The 22072-nt window shown below is 37.1% G+C and overlaps 1 protein-coding gene across 3 annotated transcripts in view; it reads right to left on the bottom strand.

The window, feature by feature from the left end:
• LOC149130292 (uncharacterized) overlaps positions 1-22072 on the bottom strand; it is a 50168-nt gene that overhangs the window by 5738 nt on the left and 22358 nt on the right. For 2 of the 3 annotated variants that reach the window (XM_089345293.1, XM_089345292.1), the window contains exons 7-12: positions 18299-18508; positions 13818-13987; positions 8032-8174; positions 2836-2883; positions 1909-1980; positions 11-82 (exon numbers count right to left, since the gene is read on the bottom strand). In XM_089345293.1, coding sequence (XP_089201419.1) covers positions 11-82; positions 1909-1980; positions 2836-2883; positions 8032-8174; positions 13818-13987; positions 18299-18508 — 715 coding nt within the window. Of the gene's footprint in view, positions 1-10; positions 83-1908; positions 1981-2835; positions 2884-2956; positions 7128-7497; positions 8175-13817; positions 13988-18298; positions 18509-22072 lie in introns of those variants that run through there. The other variant, XR_016238960.1, reaches the window with a different exon arrangement.

Genomic DNA, 22072 nt, shown 5'->3' with positions numbered 1-22072 from the left:
TTATACTCACCAACTTGCTGCCAGTTGCTTCCTAACAGTTGTGCGACAACTTGGAGTAACTTCTCCTCTAACTCTGGAGTTTCTGAAATAAATATTTGCAAGTTTTATACTTGAGAGTGAAAATTCTTCATTAAGAATCTATATTTTATTATAGTGGGACATACCTATCATCATTGCTGGTCATCAGGTGACCACTATGTGTCTGGTCAATATTCTTATGCTTTCTCCAGTGGGACCAGGTAATAGCTCAATACTTAGGTCTGCAACAAAACAGACTAACTTTCCTAAATTTCCTTTCTCTATTAAGACACCTTAAATAATCTAACGATGTTGCAATTATCTCATTTAATTATCACTTGATAACACTGTTTTTCTTTTAGTTTTGTACTTTTTGTTTCTTATATATGTGCCACGTGTTTGAGATATTAGAAAGCTCCTTAATGAAGCAGATTTCTTTCCAGGTGGGCAATGATTAATTCTAGAGAGGGGGAGCAAAACATATCAGGTATCCAAAAACACAGTATGCTTTCACAAAATCTTATTAACTAGATATAATTGTTCATCCATACATTATGGCAGTAAAAAAATCTGAAATGTTGCATAAAAACCGATACTCAAGAATTTTATAAGCAAGGCAGGGATATAGATCAAACTGGAAGCATCAAGTCTTTTATTTGCCAGGAAATGTTGGCTTAGCTATTGCCTTTAACCCATCTTCAGTTTGTGCCATGACCTCTACGCCTCTACTCTTACTGGACAACGAGGTAGCATACCATCGTCCAAAACATTTTAGAGGTTTCTCTTTAACCCTTGGCATCGTTTCATTTGCTATTTTGAACTTCACTTGCTTCAGCTGACCTTTTGACAAATGACTGCATTAATTATTTGGTTTATAAATATCGTGGTCAGTAGGGATGGTTGAAAAAGCTTTTCTAGCTATCCCTACTGACCACTCACCACACCTAAGCTGGATTTCATTTATTACAGTTCATCCTGCCGCTCTTAGCATCTGCAAACAGCTTCCTAGTAACCTCGTAAGGTCTCTTAAGGAGCTTCTCTCCAATTCATTTACTCTCCTTTCTTCTTTCAACATGTCTGATATTTCTTTGCATAAGTTAGAGAGGAACGTTTAATTATGTTGAATAATACATAACAATCTTTCTTGTACTTGTGCCACAATAGAATGCACCTAGGATCCTTTATAAAGCGGTTGGTGTTAGGAAGGGCATACCATCATAGAAAAGCTGGAATGTTTTAGTGGGACGTGTTCCTCAACCTATGAAGGTGGGCAGTAACTGTTAATAAGGACTGACTTGGACAGTGACCACCCATCCATTCCACATGAGCATGGAAATCAGATGATAAAGGGTGAGGACGATGTCATTTATTGTATCTTGCAGCTAGTATCTATCAAAAAGAGAAAGAAAACAAAAAACCAATGGTTATCTCAGTAGCAAGCCAGTGTCTTCTACTTCGATAAAAGACAATGTGTTTAATGGATGTAATGATAGATTTCCTATCAGTGACACAAAGACAGGATTTTGACACTTGGAATGCATTTCATTTTAAGTCTGCCAGATTATGAGAGACTCCTGCTGAAACAACAACTTATTAGTAAACTCAGTATAAATGTAAAACAAAGACCTTGTCATTAAAGCACTTGTTCACCCCTAACCAAATAACATATTTTAGTTCTCTGTTCCAAAAGACATTATTAACTATTGTCTGTTCTAACCTTGGTGGACATTCTATTAAATTCCAGTAATATCTTCACTAGAATTATTATACAGTTAATTTTCCAATTGAAAATTAGGAATGGGACCTGTTCTCAGTCCTTCTCAGACAAACAAAATACGCTCCTCAAGTAAAACTAATTTGAAATCACTTTGGGACTTATTCTATACTCACCAACTTGCTGTTGCTCAACTGCCAACTTCTTTGATGTGCTATGGGAGCGGTTTTCCTCCAAATTTAATCTCTCTGAAATAAATATTTAAAAGTTTTACAATATAGAGTTAAATCTTTTTTTATCTTTCTTAATAGTCTATATTTTATTATTGTGAGACATTCCTATTATCAATGGTCAACTGGTGACCACTATGGTTTTGGCTAATAATTTTATACTTTCTACAGTTAAAGCTCAAAATTCAGGGCCACCACAAAATAGACTACCCTTCCTAAATCCCCACCACCACTGTCTCTCTCTATCAAATCAGCTTACATAATCTAACATTTCTCTGAATATCTCATTTAATCATCACTTGATTACACTGATTTTCTCCTCGTTTTGTCCTTTCTTTCTTACATCTGTTCCACATCGATGGCATGTCTCAGCAGCAAACCAAAGTCGTCTACTTGGATAAGGACAATGTTTAGTGGCTATAATGATAGATTTACTATCGGTGAAAAGGGGACAGGGTGTTCACACTTGGAATGCATTTCCTTGTAATTCTGTCAGATTAGGAGACACATTTGACTAAACAACAACAATAACAACCAATTAGTAAACTTAATAAAAAATATAAAAACAAACAAAAACGTTGTCATTAACTCAACTGTTTACCACTAAACAACAACAGCATATTTTAGTTCTCTGTTCCAATCTACAATATTAACTCTATTTGTCTTCTGAATTATCCATTTTACAAACCATGCTAACCATGTTGGATATTTTGTGAAACTTCAGTAATATCAGTATGTTTAATAGAATTATTATACAGCTAATCTTTCAATTGGAAATTAGGAATGGAACCTGTTCTTAGTCATTCAACTAAAAAAGCTCAGGTGAAGGTAAAATTTACAGAAATCTATTAGGTACTGTTATTTTATACTCACCAACTTGCTGTGATGTCTTCAAGACCTCCTGTTCAAACTTTACAGTCTCTGAAATGAACATTTCCAAGTTTTACATTTTATAGTATAATTTCATTATCTTTATTAATTATCTATATTTTGTTATTGTCAGACATGCTGCTCATCAATGGTCAATTAGTGATCACTATTCTTTTGGCCAACACTTTCTAAGGTGTCTCAATCTAATAGCTCAATGTTTAGAGCCACAACAAAATAGACTAACCTTCCTAAATCTCTTCTCCCTATTTATATCTCCTACATAATCTAACAATTCTGCAATTATCTCATTTAATTATCACTTAATGACACTCTTTTTCTCTTAGTTTTGTGTTTTCTTTCTTTTATCTGTGCTAGACCTATGACGTGTCATTGTCCTCTCACCTCTAGACGCCACTAACCAACTTTCTACCCCTCTTCTGCTCAATTCAATGTTAAATCAAGTTGGTCCTCAGACACACGACAGGCCACTTTGAGTAGGATAAACATACACCTGCTCTCTTTGTTAGAGGTTGTTGCTGGTAATCTTTAATTCTAACTGCCGACTTCACAGTTCACCAGAATGTCTTCTGATTCAGGAAATATTTGAAGATATATCAACATCATTCATCCTCTTTAATAAAACAGCTTTCTTTCCAGGTGAGTGATGATTAGATCTACGCGGGTCAAACAGGAAGCTATAGGACAAAGACCCAGTTACTAGCAAATTTGGAAACATGATCATTAAATCTCTACAGAGCTGACAGAAACTATCATTTTGATGACATTGTTACTATAAGAGCAACAAAGGAACACGTAACCCTCTCCATTGCCATATCAGACCATGCCACTTATGATAATTGAGACCAACCAATTAAAACATATCACTAACCAACTTATATAATATATCGAATTAGTGTCATATAAATATACAGAAATGTTTCACTTCATACTGTTTCATATGGAATGAAGCCAAAACACAATAACATCTGAATATTACTGGACGATGGGGAACAATAATTCTGGTTTGTAGGGATGTGGTCCTGCACCCAAGCAAAACAATATATTTACATACAGGGTAACAAGGTGTAAAATGTTAGGTGAGGGTACAAGATGATGCTATGACAAAGTAAGTTTAAATTTCAGACATACAACTGTAATAGTGTTTCTGAATGACAGCAGATTAATTATCATGTTAATAGATTATATAGAAAGTACAATAGCACATTGCCTGACACTGCAATACTAGATATCTATATAGCTTCTAATTAATCTAATTAATAGAACATGTGACCTGTGTTACACTGAATATAATTGTGTTTCAGCACAGTTGATATTACTGTAGTTCCATGAAAGAAAAATGTTACCAGATCCAATGCCAAATACTAATAATAAATCCTTTACTCTCGTCAGATCCGAAGTGCTATCAAAAGGTTTCCAGAAATGTTATGTTCAATAAAAAATTATTTATTTATTCAAATTTTAACATCATTTCCTTTAAAATGGTCACTTTTCGTAGCAATACACCAATCCCAGCATTCATGCCACTTTTGGAATGTGTCCTGAAAGCCGTTTTCTGTGAAGCGAGGCAAGAATCTTTTGCGATTTGCTAGCTCGCTTTGTGCATGCAACCATATGCTGCCATCTGTCGGCACGCTATACAACTAGTCCGTGAACTTTCTGATAATATCTTGGAGCAATGACCAGGCTTCGTGTTCTAATTAAAACTAATCAACTCAAAAGTAAAATCAAAAGGTGAAAGAATCAGAAAACAATGCTTCTTTTAGCATTAATCTCATCTAAAAAGCTAACAAGTGTGAGTATAAAATGTCGAAAAGGATGGCCAACATTATAACAAGTGTTAATCATATATAGTTACGAACAAGGAGTTGCATGTTCAAATCTCACTGGAACACATATTTTATTCCTACCTGGATATTTTATGTTAATACCAATACTTTGTTTAAATGTAAACATGTTCAGAGTTCAATACTCAATTTAACAAAAGTAATTTGAATATCAATATCTTTAAACAGATTTAATATTATATTGCTTTTAGTTTATATCTAAAATATATATTCTAACCAGAGACATTCTGTGTATATATCCCCACAAGGAACAACAAGTCTACACAGGTGGAACAGAAAATGATAACAGATGTCCTCAAACACTCTACACTTGCATAAAAAAACTCATTAACTACATATAACTGTTCATCCATATAATTTGCTGTGCAAATATCTGAAAAGGCACAAAAGAACTGCTTCTCAAGAATCTAGGATATCTCTCACAACCTTCTTCTAGACATCAATCAAAGTTTCCTCACCCGTTTAATGACCCCTATATGAATCTGCTATATTGCAATGGGGGTGAAAACCCAGTTACAAACAAATTTGAGGACACACAATTTACACCTCTGTACAAGGGTTCGACTGACACAAACTGTCTTTCTGATGTTGTAATTAATACAAAAACATTACAAGGAATATGTGTAACACTACTCACTCCCCCACAACTACTCTACCACATTTGTCACTAATGATAATTGAGATCAACTAATTGAAAATGCCTCTACAATGTTTTATAAATTACATCTAATTAGTGTTGGTGAAAATGGCTGGGTCAATTTTCAGCCATTCATTTTGTGACACTAATGTTATTTCCTATTTTTTCATTGAATATCTTATTGATAACTTATCAGTCGTTAATATTTGTTAAAAATGTCTCCAAAGAAATAGATTCCTGGAGCTCAAAGGTCTCAAATCATTGCATTATCAAGTGAAGGATTCTCTCAAGTTGAAATTGCAAGAAAATTGAAATGCTCAAGAAAAGATTTCCATCAAAAGGTACAATGAGAGAAATTCTTTCATAAATTGTAAAGGACGAGGTTGCAAAACGTGTACAGCCACAAGGGAAGACAGGTTGCTGAAGAGGACATCACTGGTGGATAGGAAAAACACCTCTTTTGACGTAGCTGGTGAGTTTTGGGTGGCAACAAACAAAGATATATCAATTCATACATTGAGAAGAAGAAGAAGGTTATTAGAAGCTGGATTCAAAGGATGTAAGGCCAAAAAAGATGCTGTTACTGTCTGAGGGGAACATGAAGAAGCAATTGTGTTGGGCAAAAGAGCATGAAGATTGAACTACTGATGATGGGGCTAAAGTTGTTTGGTCTGATCAAAGTAACTTTGATATATGTTCTCCACATTCATTTCCACCATTTTACTAGGCATAATTGAAATTCTTACACTTTTACCAATTTTGTATTGGATACCAAAAATGATCAGTAATTTTTTTGATTATCTTCAGGTCTTTGGAAACCCAGGAGCTGTTTATGTCCACCATAGAGTAGGGGAGGTTTATCATCCTGAATGTGTGGTCCCAACAGTCAAGTCTGGATTGGGAAATGTAATTGCTTGGGGTTGCATGTTTTCTTAAGGGCCTGGAATGTTGTTCATTTGTAAGGGCAGAATGAATGCCAACACTTACACCAACATGTTAGATCAAGTTTATCAACCTTCTTTAGTGAAAATCTTCAATGATAACACCCCAGATGGCATAATCATTCAACAAAATATTTCTGCCTGCCACACATCCAGAGACTCAATGGGTTGGTGAGGAGAAAGGGATGAGGGTGATGAAATGGCCTCCTTAGTTGCCAGACCTCAATCCTATTGAACATGTGGTGACCCTTAGGTAGAAGAGTGAGGGTGCAAAAATGTTCTTCAAAAAGCGAATTAGAAACCAAAATTCATGGAGAGTGGCAGAAAACTGACCCAGCCACTTGTGCCAACTTAGTCTCAAGTATGCAAAAATGCATAAAAGCAGTTATAAAAGCAAAAGGAGGACACATCAAATACTAATTAATGACGGGATCAACTCTAGAATGTTTATTAGACTGGTTTCAATTATTAAGTAAATGAGTTTCAATCATATCCTCTATTTTATTATACCTGCTCTATAATTTTGGCCAAGGTTGTATATATTTATCAACAAGTATTTGTGTGTTTGAGTCACACTGGGAACTCCTGTTTTATTTCTATCTCTGTATCGTATGCTAGCACCAATACTTTGTTTAAATCTAAACACATGTTCACAGTTCAATACTGATTTAGTATTGAATGAAAGTAATTTATTGTTCAATATTCTTATACTGAAAGATTCTGTGTATACACCCCCTCAACAAAATATGACAACTCCTATCAAACATTAGACTACTGTAATTGTTTGATATCTTCACAGTATGATAAATCATGGTGAATTTGTGAAGTTCAACTTTGTAAAATAGGTTGAAACTGTAGTAACGCCGTGCGCATGCGTAGTCTCACGCAGGCGTAGAATTAAACAACCAAGCGTTCCCGCTCAAATCTTTCTCTTTTACGGTCGGCCGACCATGAGCATGGACGTGTGCTAAAGCTGTCTCTCTACATCTTTCGGACTTACGCTCGACAGCTCACTTGCAACCACAAACACACATCCCAACAACTATGCTCACACACACAGAAGCTGTAACAACAAGAACTAAAAGATGTATATATTTACCACCTGAATAAATGTTGTTTAAGTTGATGGTCTGGAGTTCAGCGTTCCGTTATATTTCTATAATTTTATAGTAGGAAAGTCAGGTATACATCTAAAGATGTATAACCCACTTTCCTATAAAACTATCCCTGATATCATTTCCCAATTACAACATTCTTTTCAGATACCCAGGATGATTGATTTAACCGTCAAACTCTATAAAGTTGGTCCTTAAACTCTCAGTTGAGATTTTATCCTTGAATCTCCTACTTTACCAATGCTGACTCTGATGTTCTTGGAAGTAACATTGTCTTTAATTATCAGCTCTCCATGATACTGATAAATCATTAATCACCTCTAATCACTCACAATTGAAAGTAAAAGGTTTACAAATAGAACATTGCAGATTTAGTGATAGTTCAGTTTAATTACCATTTATCTTACATTATCATTCATTAGTCATATGTTGCAAAGCACAATCCTTTTGAAGTGTGATCACTCTTCTAATTAGATAAAGACAATGTTTAGTGGATGTAGTGATAGATATACTATCACAAAGAAAAGACCCCATTTTTGCCAGATAATGGCAGATCTGGGTCTTCCCCACAATATGAAGTATGTTATTCCATACCAGAAAGTTAATGAGACAACAGACAGATCATTAAAGAATGTTCTTACCAAATCCACTTTTGCTGCGAATGTGTTGTCGACATATGGGGCATTGCTTAAATGTCATTTGAGAACAGCAATCCTGACAAATAACAGTATGTTGACATGGCTGGAGTGTGACAGTAGCCTTTTTCTCTTGACACCACCGACACCTGTGGAACAAAATATTAACACATCCCATCAATGACATTCAGTTATAATAAAATATTTCATTATGGACATGTTTAGAGTACAGAATATTAAGGGGCACTACAGTGACCAGCAAGAGTACATCGTAAATTCTTCTGTAAACAATTACATACAAGCAGGTTTGTGTGTATACAAGTGTCACATTAACATAGACAAACAAGGCTGGGCTGAAAGTATCATAGGCTGACTAAGAAGGAGTTATCATACAGTAATTAAACTTGGAATGCATTAAATTCAACCTTTACTGATGCTAACTCCATTTTTGCTTTCCAGATAAACCCACATTGGAATCAGAATTGAGGACTTGTAAAAGTGGTGCTAGAGACATTTTGTGAAAATGGATAAAATTTGGCACCGTGGTGTTATCAGATATCTGCAGAAAAAGGGGTTAGCCCCCAAGGACATTCATGCTGACACAGTTGCTACATTAGATGATGCTCCAGTTTTACCAACTGTGCAAATGTGGGGAGCTGAATTCAAGAAAGGTAGGGAAAGTCTTGAAGATGACCCAAGGTTTGGACGTCCTGCCACAGCCACCACCCAAGAAAACGTTGACCATGTTCACCACCCAGAGTAATGGGTGGCAGACATTTAAATGTTAATCAGATAACGAATGCTGTAGGTATCTCCCGTGAATGAGTTGAGAACATTCTGCATAACGAACCTGGCATGTCGAAGGTTTCAGCTCAGTGGGTGCCACAACTTTTGATGCCTGATCAAAAGCACACCAAGCTGGTCATGTCGCAGGCAAACTTGGCACTTTTTGAAGCAAATCCGGTCGGTTTTCTTGAATGTTTTCCTCATCCAAGATGAATGCTGGGTTCACCACTTTGATCCAGAGACCAAACAGCAGTCCATGCAGTAGAAACACCCATCTTCTCCCCCACCAAAGAAGGCCAAGGTGGTGTCATCGGCAGGGAAGATGATGGCCTCCATCTTCTAGGATTCAAGCAGCATTGTGTTCATTGACCCCCTTCAGAAAGGCCATACTACCAATGGTGAATATTATATGCCAACTTGCTGAGGCAGCTACGAAAGGTAATGAAAACAGCCTGGAAAACTGATGAAGGGGGTCCTGCTTCACGGGGACAATGCTCCTGCACACAAGTCTCTGGTTGCAATGGCTGCTGTGCATGACTGTGGCTTTGAACTGGTTGATCACCCTCCATGTTCTCCTGATTTGGCACCATCTGACCATTTTCTGTTCCCCAACATGAGAAAACACTTGGTTGGGAAGCAGTATCGGATCAATGATGAAGTCATATCTGCTGTTGAGGACGTTTTTGAGGGTCAGGATGAGAGCTTCTATACCACGGGAATCCAAGTGCTGCAATACTGATGTAAGAAGTGTATGGACCGCAGGGGAGACTATGCCAAAAAATAAAACACATTTGGTCAAGTTCACTCATTGCATCGTAGTCAGCCTATGAACTTTTCAGCCCATCCTCATATATATGTATACATATATATACACACAGATATTAATAAATATATGTCTTGAATGTGATACATCACAAAACCTGGTTGACACAAAGAGAACTAAATATATTCCCAAACCATACTTCACTTCTAGAATAGATTCCATTTCTTCTCAACAAATATCTCTTTGTACTCAAGTGTGTTTCTATATGCAACCTTTGTTATATATATTTATATATATATATTACTTTCTTCTATTTAATCTGATTAAGAAGTGCTCTGGACAGACAGGACACAATTGCTCTAACTCCATGTATGGGTGAACTAGGTAACAAAACAGGTCACAGTGCTAAAATAGAACAATGCCCTGAGAATTATATACGATATGTATGTACAAAACCTGAGAACCCTTTTCAAAATTGATGAGTTGAATGCTGTAAATGCCATATTTCTATGCACTAACTTCACGTTGATTTCAGGCCAATAAAAGGTACACTATAGTTATATGATTGAAGGATTGTGGGAAACGATCCAACTACTGGTTTGGTCCTTTCAGTGCCTGGCCCATCTGTCTTCTACCACCATTGCATTTCAACAAAATCTGGCTATCCACAGGGAAATTTTGGATATTTGATGTAATGGATATTAAAAGTAGACTTCCTTACATAATCATACACTGAAGGACCATATAAGAAAGCCATGCATACAAATCTGCCCCTAGTTATAAGCTAAATCAAGGGACATTGAGAAAGCCACTGAATCTGCCACACATGATGAAATTGTTATTGGTGAATCTGAAGAAATCATTGATCTACAAACATTTTTTGACAACTTTTCCACTTCAAATGTATTTCTCAAAAAACGCTGACTTGTTAGATAAACTTTCTACTGAGGCATGTGCTTACTCTTTAGCTGCTGATAAGGAGAGGTGTGAAAAGCAAATGTCTTCTCAAGCCCGTCTTGGTTTAGCACCAAATATAGACCTGAAGTTATGTATTGTAGCTTCTTTGAATTACGACTCTACACTTCATGGAAAAGCTCCAGGAAACTTATCAAGGACAATACATCCTCTTCTATAAATCGTGATAGGTTTCAATCTGGAAACAAATTATTGATTTTAAATACCAACAGTTTATGTAACAAGGTCCACCTTTTTGATTCTTACATTAAAAGTACCAATTCCAATCTTGTTAGTTAAACCTGGGCACATTCTTTACTCTGCAATGATGTTTTGAGTATAGCAAGCTACATTTTGTTACACAAAGACCACTCTGATTACCATAGGGGTGGGGGTTGTGTGATGGTCTATGGTCACTCAAGCTTTTCTGTACTTCCTTGTGGAGATTTAAACTGGTCACTACAAGAAGTATTCTTTTGCAACATATACACTTCTACTTGAATTTGTTTACCATCTGCAAAACTGCCATCAAAACTCACAGATTTTTGACATCTTCAAACCTGCATCTATGGAAGCAGTCACCCATATTTTCATACTGGTGATTTCGATTATCCAAATATTGATTGGGAAACCTTTCACTGGTCACAAAGTGCAAATGATTTCCTTCATTTTGTGCTGGATTCAAAGCGATCCCAATTAGTCACCTCTTCTATAAGGGGTAACAGCACTTTGGATCTGCTATTTACCACTTCTCCTGAAACTGTTATCAGCTTCACTACCAAGATACATTTAACTAACTCTAACCATGCTCTAATCTTGCCAATCTATCTCTTACGGTCAGAAAGAAAAGTCACAACTGCCTACAAAGTGATTGCTTTTACGGGAACAAGGCTGACTGGAACTCCTATTGTACTCTGCCCTGACTGGCTTCAGGTTTACAATTCTAGAGATGTCAAGACTGATCTTCAGTACATCCTCAATTCAATGTGGGCCACATGTAAAGTATTAGTACCATATAAATGTGTTAGAATCCCCATCAGTGCAATATGGAAGACACATTGATGAGGTGCTGAATGTGAATACAGATTATATAGAACAAAGGATAAAAGAGGGTGCAACAGAGCATCCAACTATATCAAGCAGGTGACTAAAACAGGTAGTAATTAAAGTTGAACAATGCATAACAAAACACCTGGATAGAAACTTGTTCTGGAAATATGTAGATTCAAAAATAAAGGCCTCACTCTCCAGTCGTACCTCCTCATAATCTATTCTTGGTACCGTGTTGCTTCTTGTATATATTAATCTAAATAGATGCCACCTTGAAGCATATTATTCTATGCTATATATCTTTCTTTCAATCTGATCTGGACACAATGCAGCAATGGATTGCTTGATTGGCAACTCAAGTGGGTTGTAGATATGTACATTTGAACGTGGCCTTGGTATTAATGTCAACAATGACCTGTGATGGACAAACTACATTCCTAAAATCATCAAAAAGGTTGAAAGTGTCTTAGCATCATTTGGTAAGACCATTGTTAATTTGTCAAGTTATCAATTTAAAGTTATTATATGTGGCTACGGTACATCCACACTTACAGCTTTCAGTTCCAGCCTGGAACCCCAATCTTGAAGCATGTTATTATATGCTATATACCTTTCCTTCAATCTGATCTACAACCAGGCAAATACTCTCTGTTAGTCGCCATATATTGAATGTATTATTTCTCTGGGTATCAGCACACTGAAGTTTGATGTCTAGCAGCTGACTTGGTGAAATACCACAAGATTATACACCATCTTGCCAACAACAACTTTGGTTATCTTCTTCCTGTATTTGACTAATCGCTGCATTCCATCCCCTCTTTTACCCTTTCCCAGTAAAGTGTAGTACACCTGCGCTCCGTATACCTTATATCATTATTATAACATTCCCATAAAAGAACATTTCTAGAAGGAAAGAAATCCTACTGATGCTTGTATATAGAACAGAAAGAACCATATTTATACAATCCAAAATTCAATCTCTACAAAGAATATCTAAATTTCAACAAAGGAAGTTCAAGATAATTCTCTCCGTGAATAATGTGTCTCCTTTCTTATCAGTCAATATAGACAGATGTATGGCAAGAAATTGCTACAACTAATAAACTGCTGAAACCTAAAATACTAGGAATGGTATTTGTGTTACTTAAATTAGTTATGTTTTCTGATAGTTTTGTTTGGAGAGGATATGTGGTTATGTTCCACCAAAAGCCACAGCATTGGGCCTCATGGAGGCAATAACCAAGTCCTTTGGCATTATGTTGTGTTTGAGAAGAAAACCCATTGAGCTGAGCAAAATCGCAGTCGTGGCAGATACCAGTGTCACACAAAATGGCACTTGTGCTGGTGGCACATAAACGCACCCTGGTGTTATGCATAGGACACCCGTGCTGGAGGCACGTAAAAGCACCCATTACACTCATGGGGTGGTTGGTGTTAAGAAGGTCATCCAACCATAGAAAACCATGCCAAATCAGACTGGAGTCTGGTGCAGCCTTCCAGCATGCCAGCCCAGTCGAATTGTCCAACCCATACCAGCATGGACAACGGACGTTAAATGATGAGGATGATGATATACAAACTGTTAGTGTGTGTTTGTAGGTTATTTTCACATGAAAGCTTACATGATGACGACTGATTGAGTCAGAGAAGAGAGAGAGAAAATTGTTGGTAGACAGATGAATGCTTCTTACTTCTAAATAACAGTTTCAAAATGTGTTCACTCACTTTATTATTTAGGACTACATTTTCATGGAGGTCACAGAACTTTAAAATAGTTAGGGGTGGATGGTGAGGTATATCTGTCAACACAAGCAATCATGTGAATATAATCAAAATAGTGTTTTTTGTTTGATCCGCTAACAACTGTATTTTCTGTTTATTGTTCTTATTATTGTTGTGTGGTCTTAAGGCTGCAAGGTGGCACAATCATTAGCACACGGGGAAAAATGCATACTGGCATTTTATCTGTCTTTACGTTCTGAGTTCAAATTCCGCTACGGTTGACTTTACCTTGATGTTGATAAGAAAAGTACCAGTTGCAAACTGGGGCTGTTATAATTGACTTATCCCCTCCCTGACCTTGCTGGCCTTGTGCCAGAATTGGAAATTATTATTGTTGTCTTGGGTCAAGACACTAATGACTGACTAATACATCGGGAGAATTAAAACCAAATAAACATGATTATATACAAAATAGAAAATGTCCTGGTTTATCTTGTCATTGCCAGTGAGTACTTACAGTGATCGTAAAAATGTTTCTAATTTTTCTTTCAAATGTTGATCTTTTACGCTGTCCAATGGGGTCACTTTCTCATCATTACGATGGTATAAGCTAGCTCCCTGGCTGGCAAGGTAACTCACAACTACTATTCCAGAGAGCCTCTTATCCAGTTGGAGCTCAGTGCAGCACTACAAATGATGAAATATAAAACGATGAGTAGAATATTGGACAAATATATATTATAGATAAACAAATCATGTCAAATGTAGGAAATATAATGGAACAAGTATCACAAATAACAGAACACAACAAACCAACAAGAACTTATCTATACAACTGGCTTGATGAAGCCAACTGGCCATAATAAAAAGAAATACTTATGGAAGAGTATTGTATATATAAATATAACACAACAACAAACAATGGCAAGCTACGTTTTGTTACACAAAGGCCACTCTAATTACCATGGGGGTCGTGTGATGGTCTGTGGTCACTCAAGCTTTTCTGTAATTCCTTGTGGAGATTTAAATTGGTCACAACAAGAAGTATTTTTTGCAACATATATATTCCTACTTTGTTTACCATCTGCAAAACTGCCATCAAAACTCACAGATTTTTGACATCTTCAGATCTGCATCTATGAAAGCAGTCACCCATATTTTTGTACTGGTGATTTCGATTATCCAAATATTGATTGGGAAACCTTTCACTGGTCACAAATTGCAACTGATTTCCATAACAACAAACAATGAACAGAGAATAACAACAACATAGTAATTTCTTCAGACACAGCAACAAAACCAACACCAGGCAGACATATCCAAACATATCAATAATGATTCCAAAATTTATAAAGAAACATTTTTGGCTGATGAAGTGAAGTAAAGGAAGTAAGGATTGGTGTCGTGCTTGAGGCAACACACCAACACATTATAGTCAAGAAATTGTTGAAACTGTTAGTCTGATAGACAATTCCTATAATAATGGGTAGTTGACTGCTAGAGTAGTTTCTTCTCACCAAACAAGACATTACAACAATATGCAGGTGACCATCAACTGTCTGAAATACAGTCACACGTCTGTAGTGACCTTTATATATCTGGGAATCAAAGAGTTGCTTAAATTCTGCAACAATAGACAATAAACACCATCAGATCTACCAGTGGATGGATGATGCTGATGTCTTTCAAACAGACAGACATATATACACCTAGAAGTAGTTGATAGCTACTGTTATCTAGGTAATCAAGTCAGCAGTGGATGTGGATGCGCCGAGAACATCGCTGCTAGAATAAGATTAAGCAGGGCAAACTTCAGAGAGCTTCTACCTATGTTGGTAACAAAGGGCCTCTATGACTCTGTTTATTAACATTGTCATACATACAAACTCGTGACATCACACTTTTGTGTGCACATCTTAATGTAAATTCATTCTCATCACGTCTCCCTTCTTTACAATCATTGCAAGGGATATTATTCCAGTCAATATACACACAAAGTCCAAGCCCTGGCAATATTTGGAACCCAAATTATCAACTTTGAATAAACTCAGTTATATATTCATTATCATACTGATAAAAGAAACTTTCTTCAAAGTCCATGAATATATTTTCTTTAAATTTAACTGTCCATAAATGAATTTATTTTCCTTTTCCTTTCTTTGGAAAGAATAATGAAATATGCTTTCTACCAATTAACGCAGTTCAACTTGTTTAACTTGAAATTCAACATTTAACACAGTTTGTGAATTTCTCTTGTTAAATTTAGAGAAAATATCTTCATGAACTTTGAAGAAAGTTGTGTCATCAGAATGATTATGAATAACAGAGTTTATTTGAGGTTGATAAATTGGGTTCCAAATACAGCCAGGACTTGGACTTTGTGTGTCTATCAACCTCAATAATATCTCCTGCAATGTTTGTAACTACACTGTCTACACTGAGGGTATTCTTTTGTTCTGCCTTGAGGTTCACACTTTCTTCTTGGACCCCTACTGACATTCATGGCATTGATTTCTTTAGATATGGTTGACTGTTCATCATTAAGAACTTTTCAATTGTTGTGCACTGATTTCTTTAGCTCTACACATCTGTGCAGTTTTTTCCAAATCAAGATCATGTTCTCTCAATAACCGCATTCTGAGGCTATCACTAAGAATTCCACAGACAATTCTGTCAAGTAAAGTAGTACACTTCACATTCTGTGATTTGGTTGCGATTCCGCTAGCTGTAAGATGCAGTTCAAACCTTTGTGTCCACCGATTCCAGTTCTCAGCTACATTGCCTTCTGAGCACATTTGGGCTTCTTATCTGATTCATTCGGGTGATTATTCAATCCTACTTCTGACACCAGATAAATTATGACATACTTTGGAGAAAAGTGACTCCCACCTGGACAGATGGAATTATCAATATCAAGTGAAATTAGTGGCATGTTGAATGAAGTACTGTTCCAGGTTGTGGAGGAAAACCGCTCAAGTATACCAGGAAGAAAACCTGTGAGAAAATGAAGTTGGTAGAGCGAGTTCACAACATACAGAAAGGGAATACAGACATACGGGAGACACCACATAGAATTAGTGGACAAAATCACACCCATGGTACACCCACCGAGGAAAGTGCCTGCTGCTTTGACGGACAAGGTGCAAGCAGAACTTGATTGAATGACCTAGCTCGAGTTGTCGTCAAAGAGACTCAATCCATAAACTGGATTAATAGCATGGTAACAGTAGTGAAACCAAATATGATTAGGATCTGTATAGGATCTCAATCGTGCAATAGTTGTTTGCCAGGCCTGTAGGTAACTTGAAGATCATACTTCTGTAGCCACAGCAACATTCTCTGCAACCTCTGAGAGAATCTCTACACAAGGGTTTCTGAAATATCATTTCAAGGGGCTTGCAATTAGTTTCTACTTGAATTGTTTTCCAGTAGATGTACGAATGAAACTTCTCACATCTATGGAGGATACCTAGCATCTCTTTCTCAACCTGCACATACTTCTTTTGTGCATTTGTCAGTGACCCCAAAGCAAATGCTACAGGCTTGTCAGCTTGCGTCAATACTGCTCCTAACGCTTGGGAGCTTGCATCAACTGATAACGTTACTGGCTTTGTAACATCAAAGTACTGTGGCACCAGAGTCTCTGTCACTCTTTGTTTCAAATTCTTGAAGCATGCTTGCTGCCTTCCTTCCCAGTGCCATGCAATGTCCTTTGGCAACAACTCCCGTAGAACTACAGTTTCACTGGAGAGATTTGGCATGTACTTTCCCAGATACTGTATCGTACCAAGGAATCTCATCAGATCTGTTTCTATGACACAACACAGGGCACAGCCATTACCATGTGTTTGTTTACATTGTGACGTCACACTTTTGTGTGCTCATCTTAATGTAAAAGTCACTCTCATCACAAGGTCTAGCTGTAGAAACGAAGCCAAAAGCAGACTGACTCTCTGGCTTACCAGTTCCAGTCAGACTGTCTAAGATATGCCAGCATGGAAAGCGGGCACTAAATGATGAGATATATATATATATATATATATATATATATTATGATTGACCGTTGACTGAACACTATTCAATTTTTTTTCTCCGTGTTTTTCTCCTTGTCTCCGTATTCTTTCTGTTGAAGAGCGTAGCTCGAAACGTCAAAGACTTTCCGTATTCCCGAGCGTCATACTAATATATACTTTTGTTATTTACACCACCTGTCCTCGTCTGTTGTTATTTTTTGTATATTCTCCCATATATATATATATATATGTATGTATGTAGTAGAACATACAAACCAAGCCAAAATCACACTAACGATCTTCCTTTGTTGTATCCAATCTCTAGTGTTCTAACATTCAACATTCTAATGACATGTCCACAAGAAATCATGGATACCTGTCGTGTATAAGAAATGTGACAGAGAGCTGTTTCAGTGAACATTCTTCATAGAATGTACTGGATGTATTTCCTATGTCACCCTAACCCTAACCAGTATTACAAAGGTATTCATCTATCATGTCACACAGAACTCTCTTCTACCCTCTATCTCTGTCATTGGTCACCTCTCCTTCATACTGTGATGGCAGTGTTTACAAGACCAATATCCAAGATGGGTTACCTTCTTTACAGTTGAGTGGCCATGCTTTTGAAGGTGAAAGAAGATGGAATATCGTTAGTTACATAATACAACTAGTGCTATCATGAGAAACTGAATTATTTAATACTAAAAGAAGAGATATGGATGGGAGTGAAAAAAAATAGCAAACAATGTCTCCCTGTTTCTCAATTTCTATCCCTTTCTCTCACTTACACACACAGACATCCTCCTCATCATCATTTTACATTCGTTTGCTATGCTGGCATGGGTTAGATGGTTTGGCAGGAGCTTGGCAACTGCAGAGCTGCTCAGGCACCAACTGCCAGCTTTGGTATGGTTTCTACGGTTGGATGCCCTTCCTAATGCCAACCACACACACACATTCACAAACAGTTTTAAAAACTTACCTCATCTAAAATGTGAATGTGTTCCACCTCAGAATGAAACATCTTCTCCCTTACACCAAGGTGCAAACAATTATTGCCATCATTGTCGACAACATGGATGTTTGCTCCATGTGTAATCAATTTATGGATTATTCCGAGGTGGGCGCTGGAGACGGCTTCCAGTAATGGTGTCATTTTCTTATGGTTCTCAATATCCAGTTTCACTGAATCCTTTGTGGAAGTAAAAATAGAAATTGAAAATGTACATGAAAATTAGGGTGGATATCAATGTGTCATTGCTGTCTTCTACTGGGTACTCAACCAACCTGATCATGTACATTTGATGTTTGTTAGTGTAGTCAACCTTCTGTATGGTCCCTCCATAACTTGCTACGGATATGTGTCAGGGACATGATAAACCTATTAAGATGTCATAAACAGACTGTTTCAGCCTAATCTATATTTATCTCTCAATATAGTACGTTTCAGGGGAGTAGAACAAGAGTGAACATATAATTAGCAGATCAAAACTAGTAAAGAAGAATTATAATGTTGCTATTTTAATAAGGGGTTCATAAAACAGGTGAGTTGGTTAGCGTCCACGTCCTTAACATTCCTGTACATACACACATATACATGAATGTTAAAGAATTGAGATACACACAAACACACACACACATATATATAAATATATATATACAGGGGTGGCCCCACTGCATGACACCTTGGGCTAGTGTCTTGTACTACAGTCTCGGGCTGACCAAAGCCTTGGAGTGGATTTGGTAGACAGAAACTGAAAGAAGCCCATCGTATATGTATATGTGTGTGTGTGTGTGTTTATCCCCGCAACATCGCTTGACAATCAACGCTGGTGTGTTTACATCCCTGTAACTTAGCGGTTCAGCAAAAAGAATCGACAGAAGTACTAGTCTTTCAAAGAATAAGTCCTGGAGTCAATTACATGTTGTGGCGAGAGTCACAACAACCCATGCGAGAACAGACTTGACTGAACGACTATGAATAGTAAGGGTCTGACTGAGAGACCAGAGAGGGTAGGTGTTAATTGCAGGAAGTGGTAAGGTGTTGTTTTCGTAGTTTGTTGGTTCGTGCATGGATTGTTGTTGTTACCCTGCTCCGTAATATGCTTTATTGTTGCTACAAGGTTATAGTGTAAACAGTATCGTCATAATAATCGGTGATACAATACATTATATATATAAGAAAAGAAGGGTAAAAATACTGCTTGCTTAAAATCAAAGCAACAGCTTCAAAAAAACCACCAATCTTATGATAAATATTTATCATAAGATTTGTGGTTTTTTGAAGCTGTTGCTTTGATTTGTAGCAAGCAGTAATTTTACCCTTCTTTTCTTCAATTATTGTATATTATACCTGTATAGGTAGAAGTCTTGCTAGCCACCTCATCATTACTGTTTATAGCAGTAATAAATACTTCACATATTTACATTTGAATATATATATATATATTTATATATATGGAAAAAAAAGGTAGAAAATGCCAAAATAATTTTATAAAAAACATTTCAGTACCGGTTTCAGTCATTGAGACTTTTTCAACTGTAAGTATAGAAAACGATTAAATTTTGGAAAAATTAAAAGAAAAGTTTTTTTAAAAGAAAATTTTTCAGAGTATTCAAATACAAGGGGCATTTTCCTTGTTTCTGCCTGTCTCTGTCTCTCTTGTTTACTCTAGTGAGTTCGAGGTCGTTGTGAATTCTGGCAGGTAAAAAGAAGGAGAAGAGGATGGAGGGGGAGGAGAAGAATGCGGGAGAGCCGTAGAAGTAGTAGTAGGATGTTAAATGGTCAAGTGCCCTGGAAGTGATTTGATGTGGATGGTAGTAATGATTGAATTGTTGAGACATCTCTTTTGAATGTATTGTTTATAAAAATTTGCATAGGTGTTATTCTAAACAGCAATAGTGGTTAAGTTAGGAAGGAAGTGGCGGAGAGGAAGAAGACAAAGAAGGAGAAAGAGAAGGGAGAATAAGAAAGGAATGTAGGTGATATAATAGTAGTAGGATGTTAAATGGTCAAGTGACCTAAAAGTGGCTCATTATGGATTATAACAGTGATTGGGACTGTTTCTTAATGAATCCTTGGGAATCTCTTGAGTATCATTTTTAATATTTGGGTGTGTGTTTGTGTTATTCTAAGGCCGTGGTGGATATGTCGTTTGTTGTAGTTGTGTTCAAAAGGGGTCTGTATTTTGTAATAAAGAGAGTCTCTTTACTAATTTGTTGGCTACAGGCTGTATCGTCCCTGAATTGGTAGAGGGGAAAATTCTGAAGCTTTGATTTTTGTTATTGGTGCAAATGTCAATGTGGCACATAGAAAGCACCCATTACACTCTCGGAGTGGTTGGCATTAGGAAGGGCATCCAGGTGTAGAAACCTTACCGGATCAGATTAGAGCCTGGTACAGCCTTCTGGCTTGCCAGTCCTCAGTCAAACTGTCCAACCCACGCCAGCATGGAAAGCGGACATTAAACAATGATGATGATGATATGTATATAGATTTATATACATGTATATAAACTGTATTATGTAATTCTCATAAACTTTATAACATATATATATATATATATATATATATATATATATATGTACTGGTTGTTCAGTAGTTCAATCACAAGAAAACTTTCTGTTTTGCTATCTACTGTTGTCTATATCCGAAATATACATGTGTGTGTGTGTGTGTATATATATATATATATATATATATATATATATATATATATATATATATATATATATATATCAGCATCATCATTTAGTGTCTGCTATCTTGCTGGTTTGGGTTAGATGACGCTGGCAATGACCACAACTGTGATTGAAGTTTGCTGCTTATATGGTACTGCCAATGACCATGGTTCTCGGGTGCCATTTAGATGGCACACTCGATGACCATGACTACAATGCATGGCACCAGCAACGACCATAATTCGCAGGTGTCATTTACATGGTACCATCAAAGATCATGCCTATAACTCATGGGTACCATTTACATGGTACCATCAAAGATCGCGCCTATAACACGTGTCATTTACATAACACCGGCGCAGCCACAACTGCGATTTCACTTAGCTTGATGAGTCTTCCTACACACAGCATATCGCCAGAGGTCTCAGTCACATGTCACCACCTCCATGAAGCCCAAAGTTTGAAGATACTGCTTCACCACCTCGTCCCATGTTTCCCTGGGTCTACGTCTTCCACAGTTAGAGTGTGGCACTTCTTTACACATCTGTTCCCATCCATATGTATCACAGGACCATACCAGCACAGTTGCCTCTCTTGCACACTACATATCATACCTCTCGTGCCCAACTTTTCTCTCAAGACGCTTAGACCTTTGTCGTACATGCACACTGACATTGCACATCCAGCAAAGCATACTAGCTTTATTCCTTTCAAGCCTATGCATGTTCTCAGCAGTCACAGCCCATGTTTTTCTGCCAAGGTGCATAGCTGTCCACACACAGGCATCATACAGTCTGCCTTTCAGTGAGGAGAGGCCCTTTGTTACCAACGGAGGTAGGTGCTCTCTCAACTTTGCCGAGTTTGTTCTTATTCTCACAGCTACACTCTTGCAGCATCCACCTCCACTACTACTAACTTGTAACCTAGATAACAGCAGTTATCAACTGCCTCTAGCTAACCCCACTGGCATTTGATGGAGTCTATTTTCTGTACATTGTACTTCTGCACCTTCCACACACAAAAACTATTTTCCAAGTTAACATTGGCAAACTTCTTCCTTTCTGCTTCACTCATG

This window comes from Octopus bimaculoides, chromosome 29, assembly GCF_046866305.1.
Source record: "Octopus bimaculoides isolate indiv1 chromosome 29, ASM4686630v1, whole genome shotgun sequence".
NCBI classification, from domain to species: Eukaryota; Metazoa; Mollusca; class Cephalopoda; order Octopoda; family Octopodidae; genus Octopus; species Octopus bimaculoides.
This window is presented reverse-complemented; position numbering and strand designations above follow the sequence as displayed.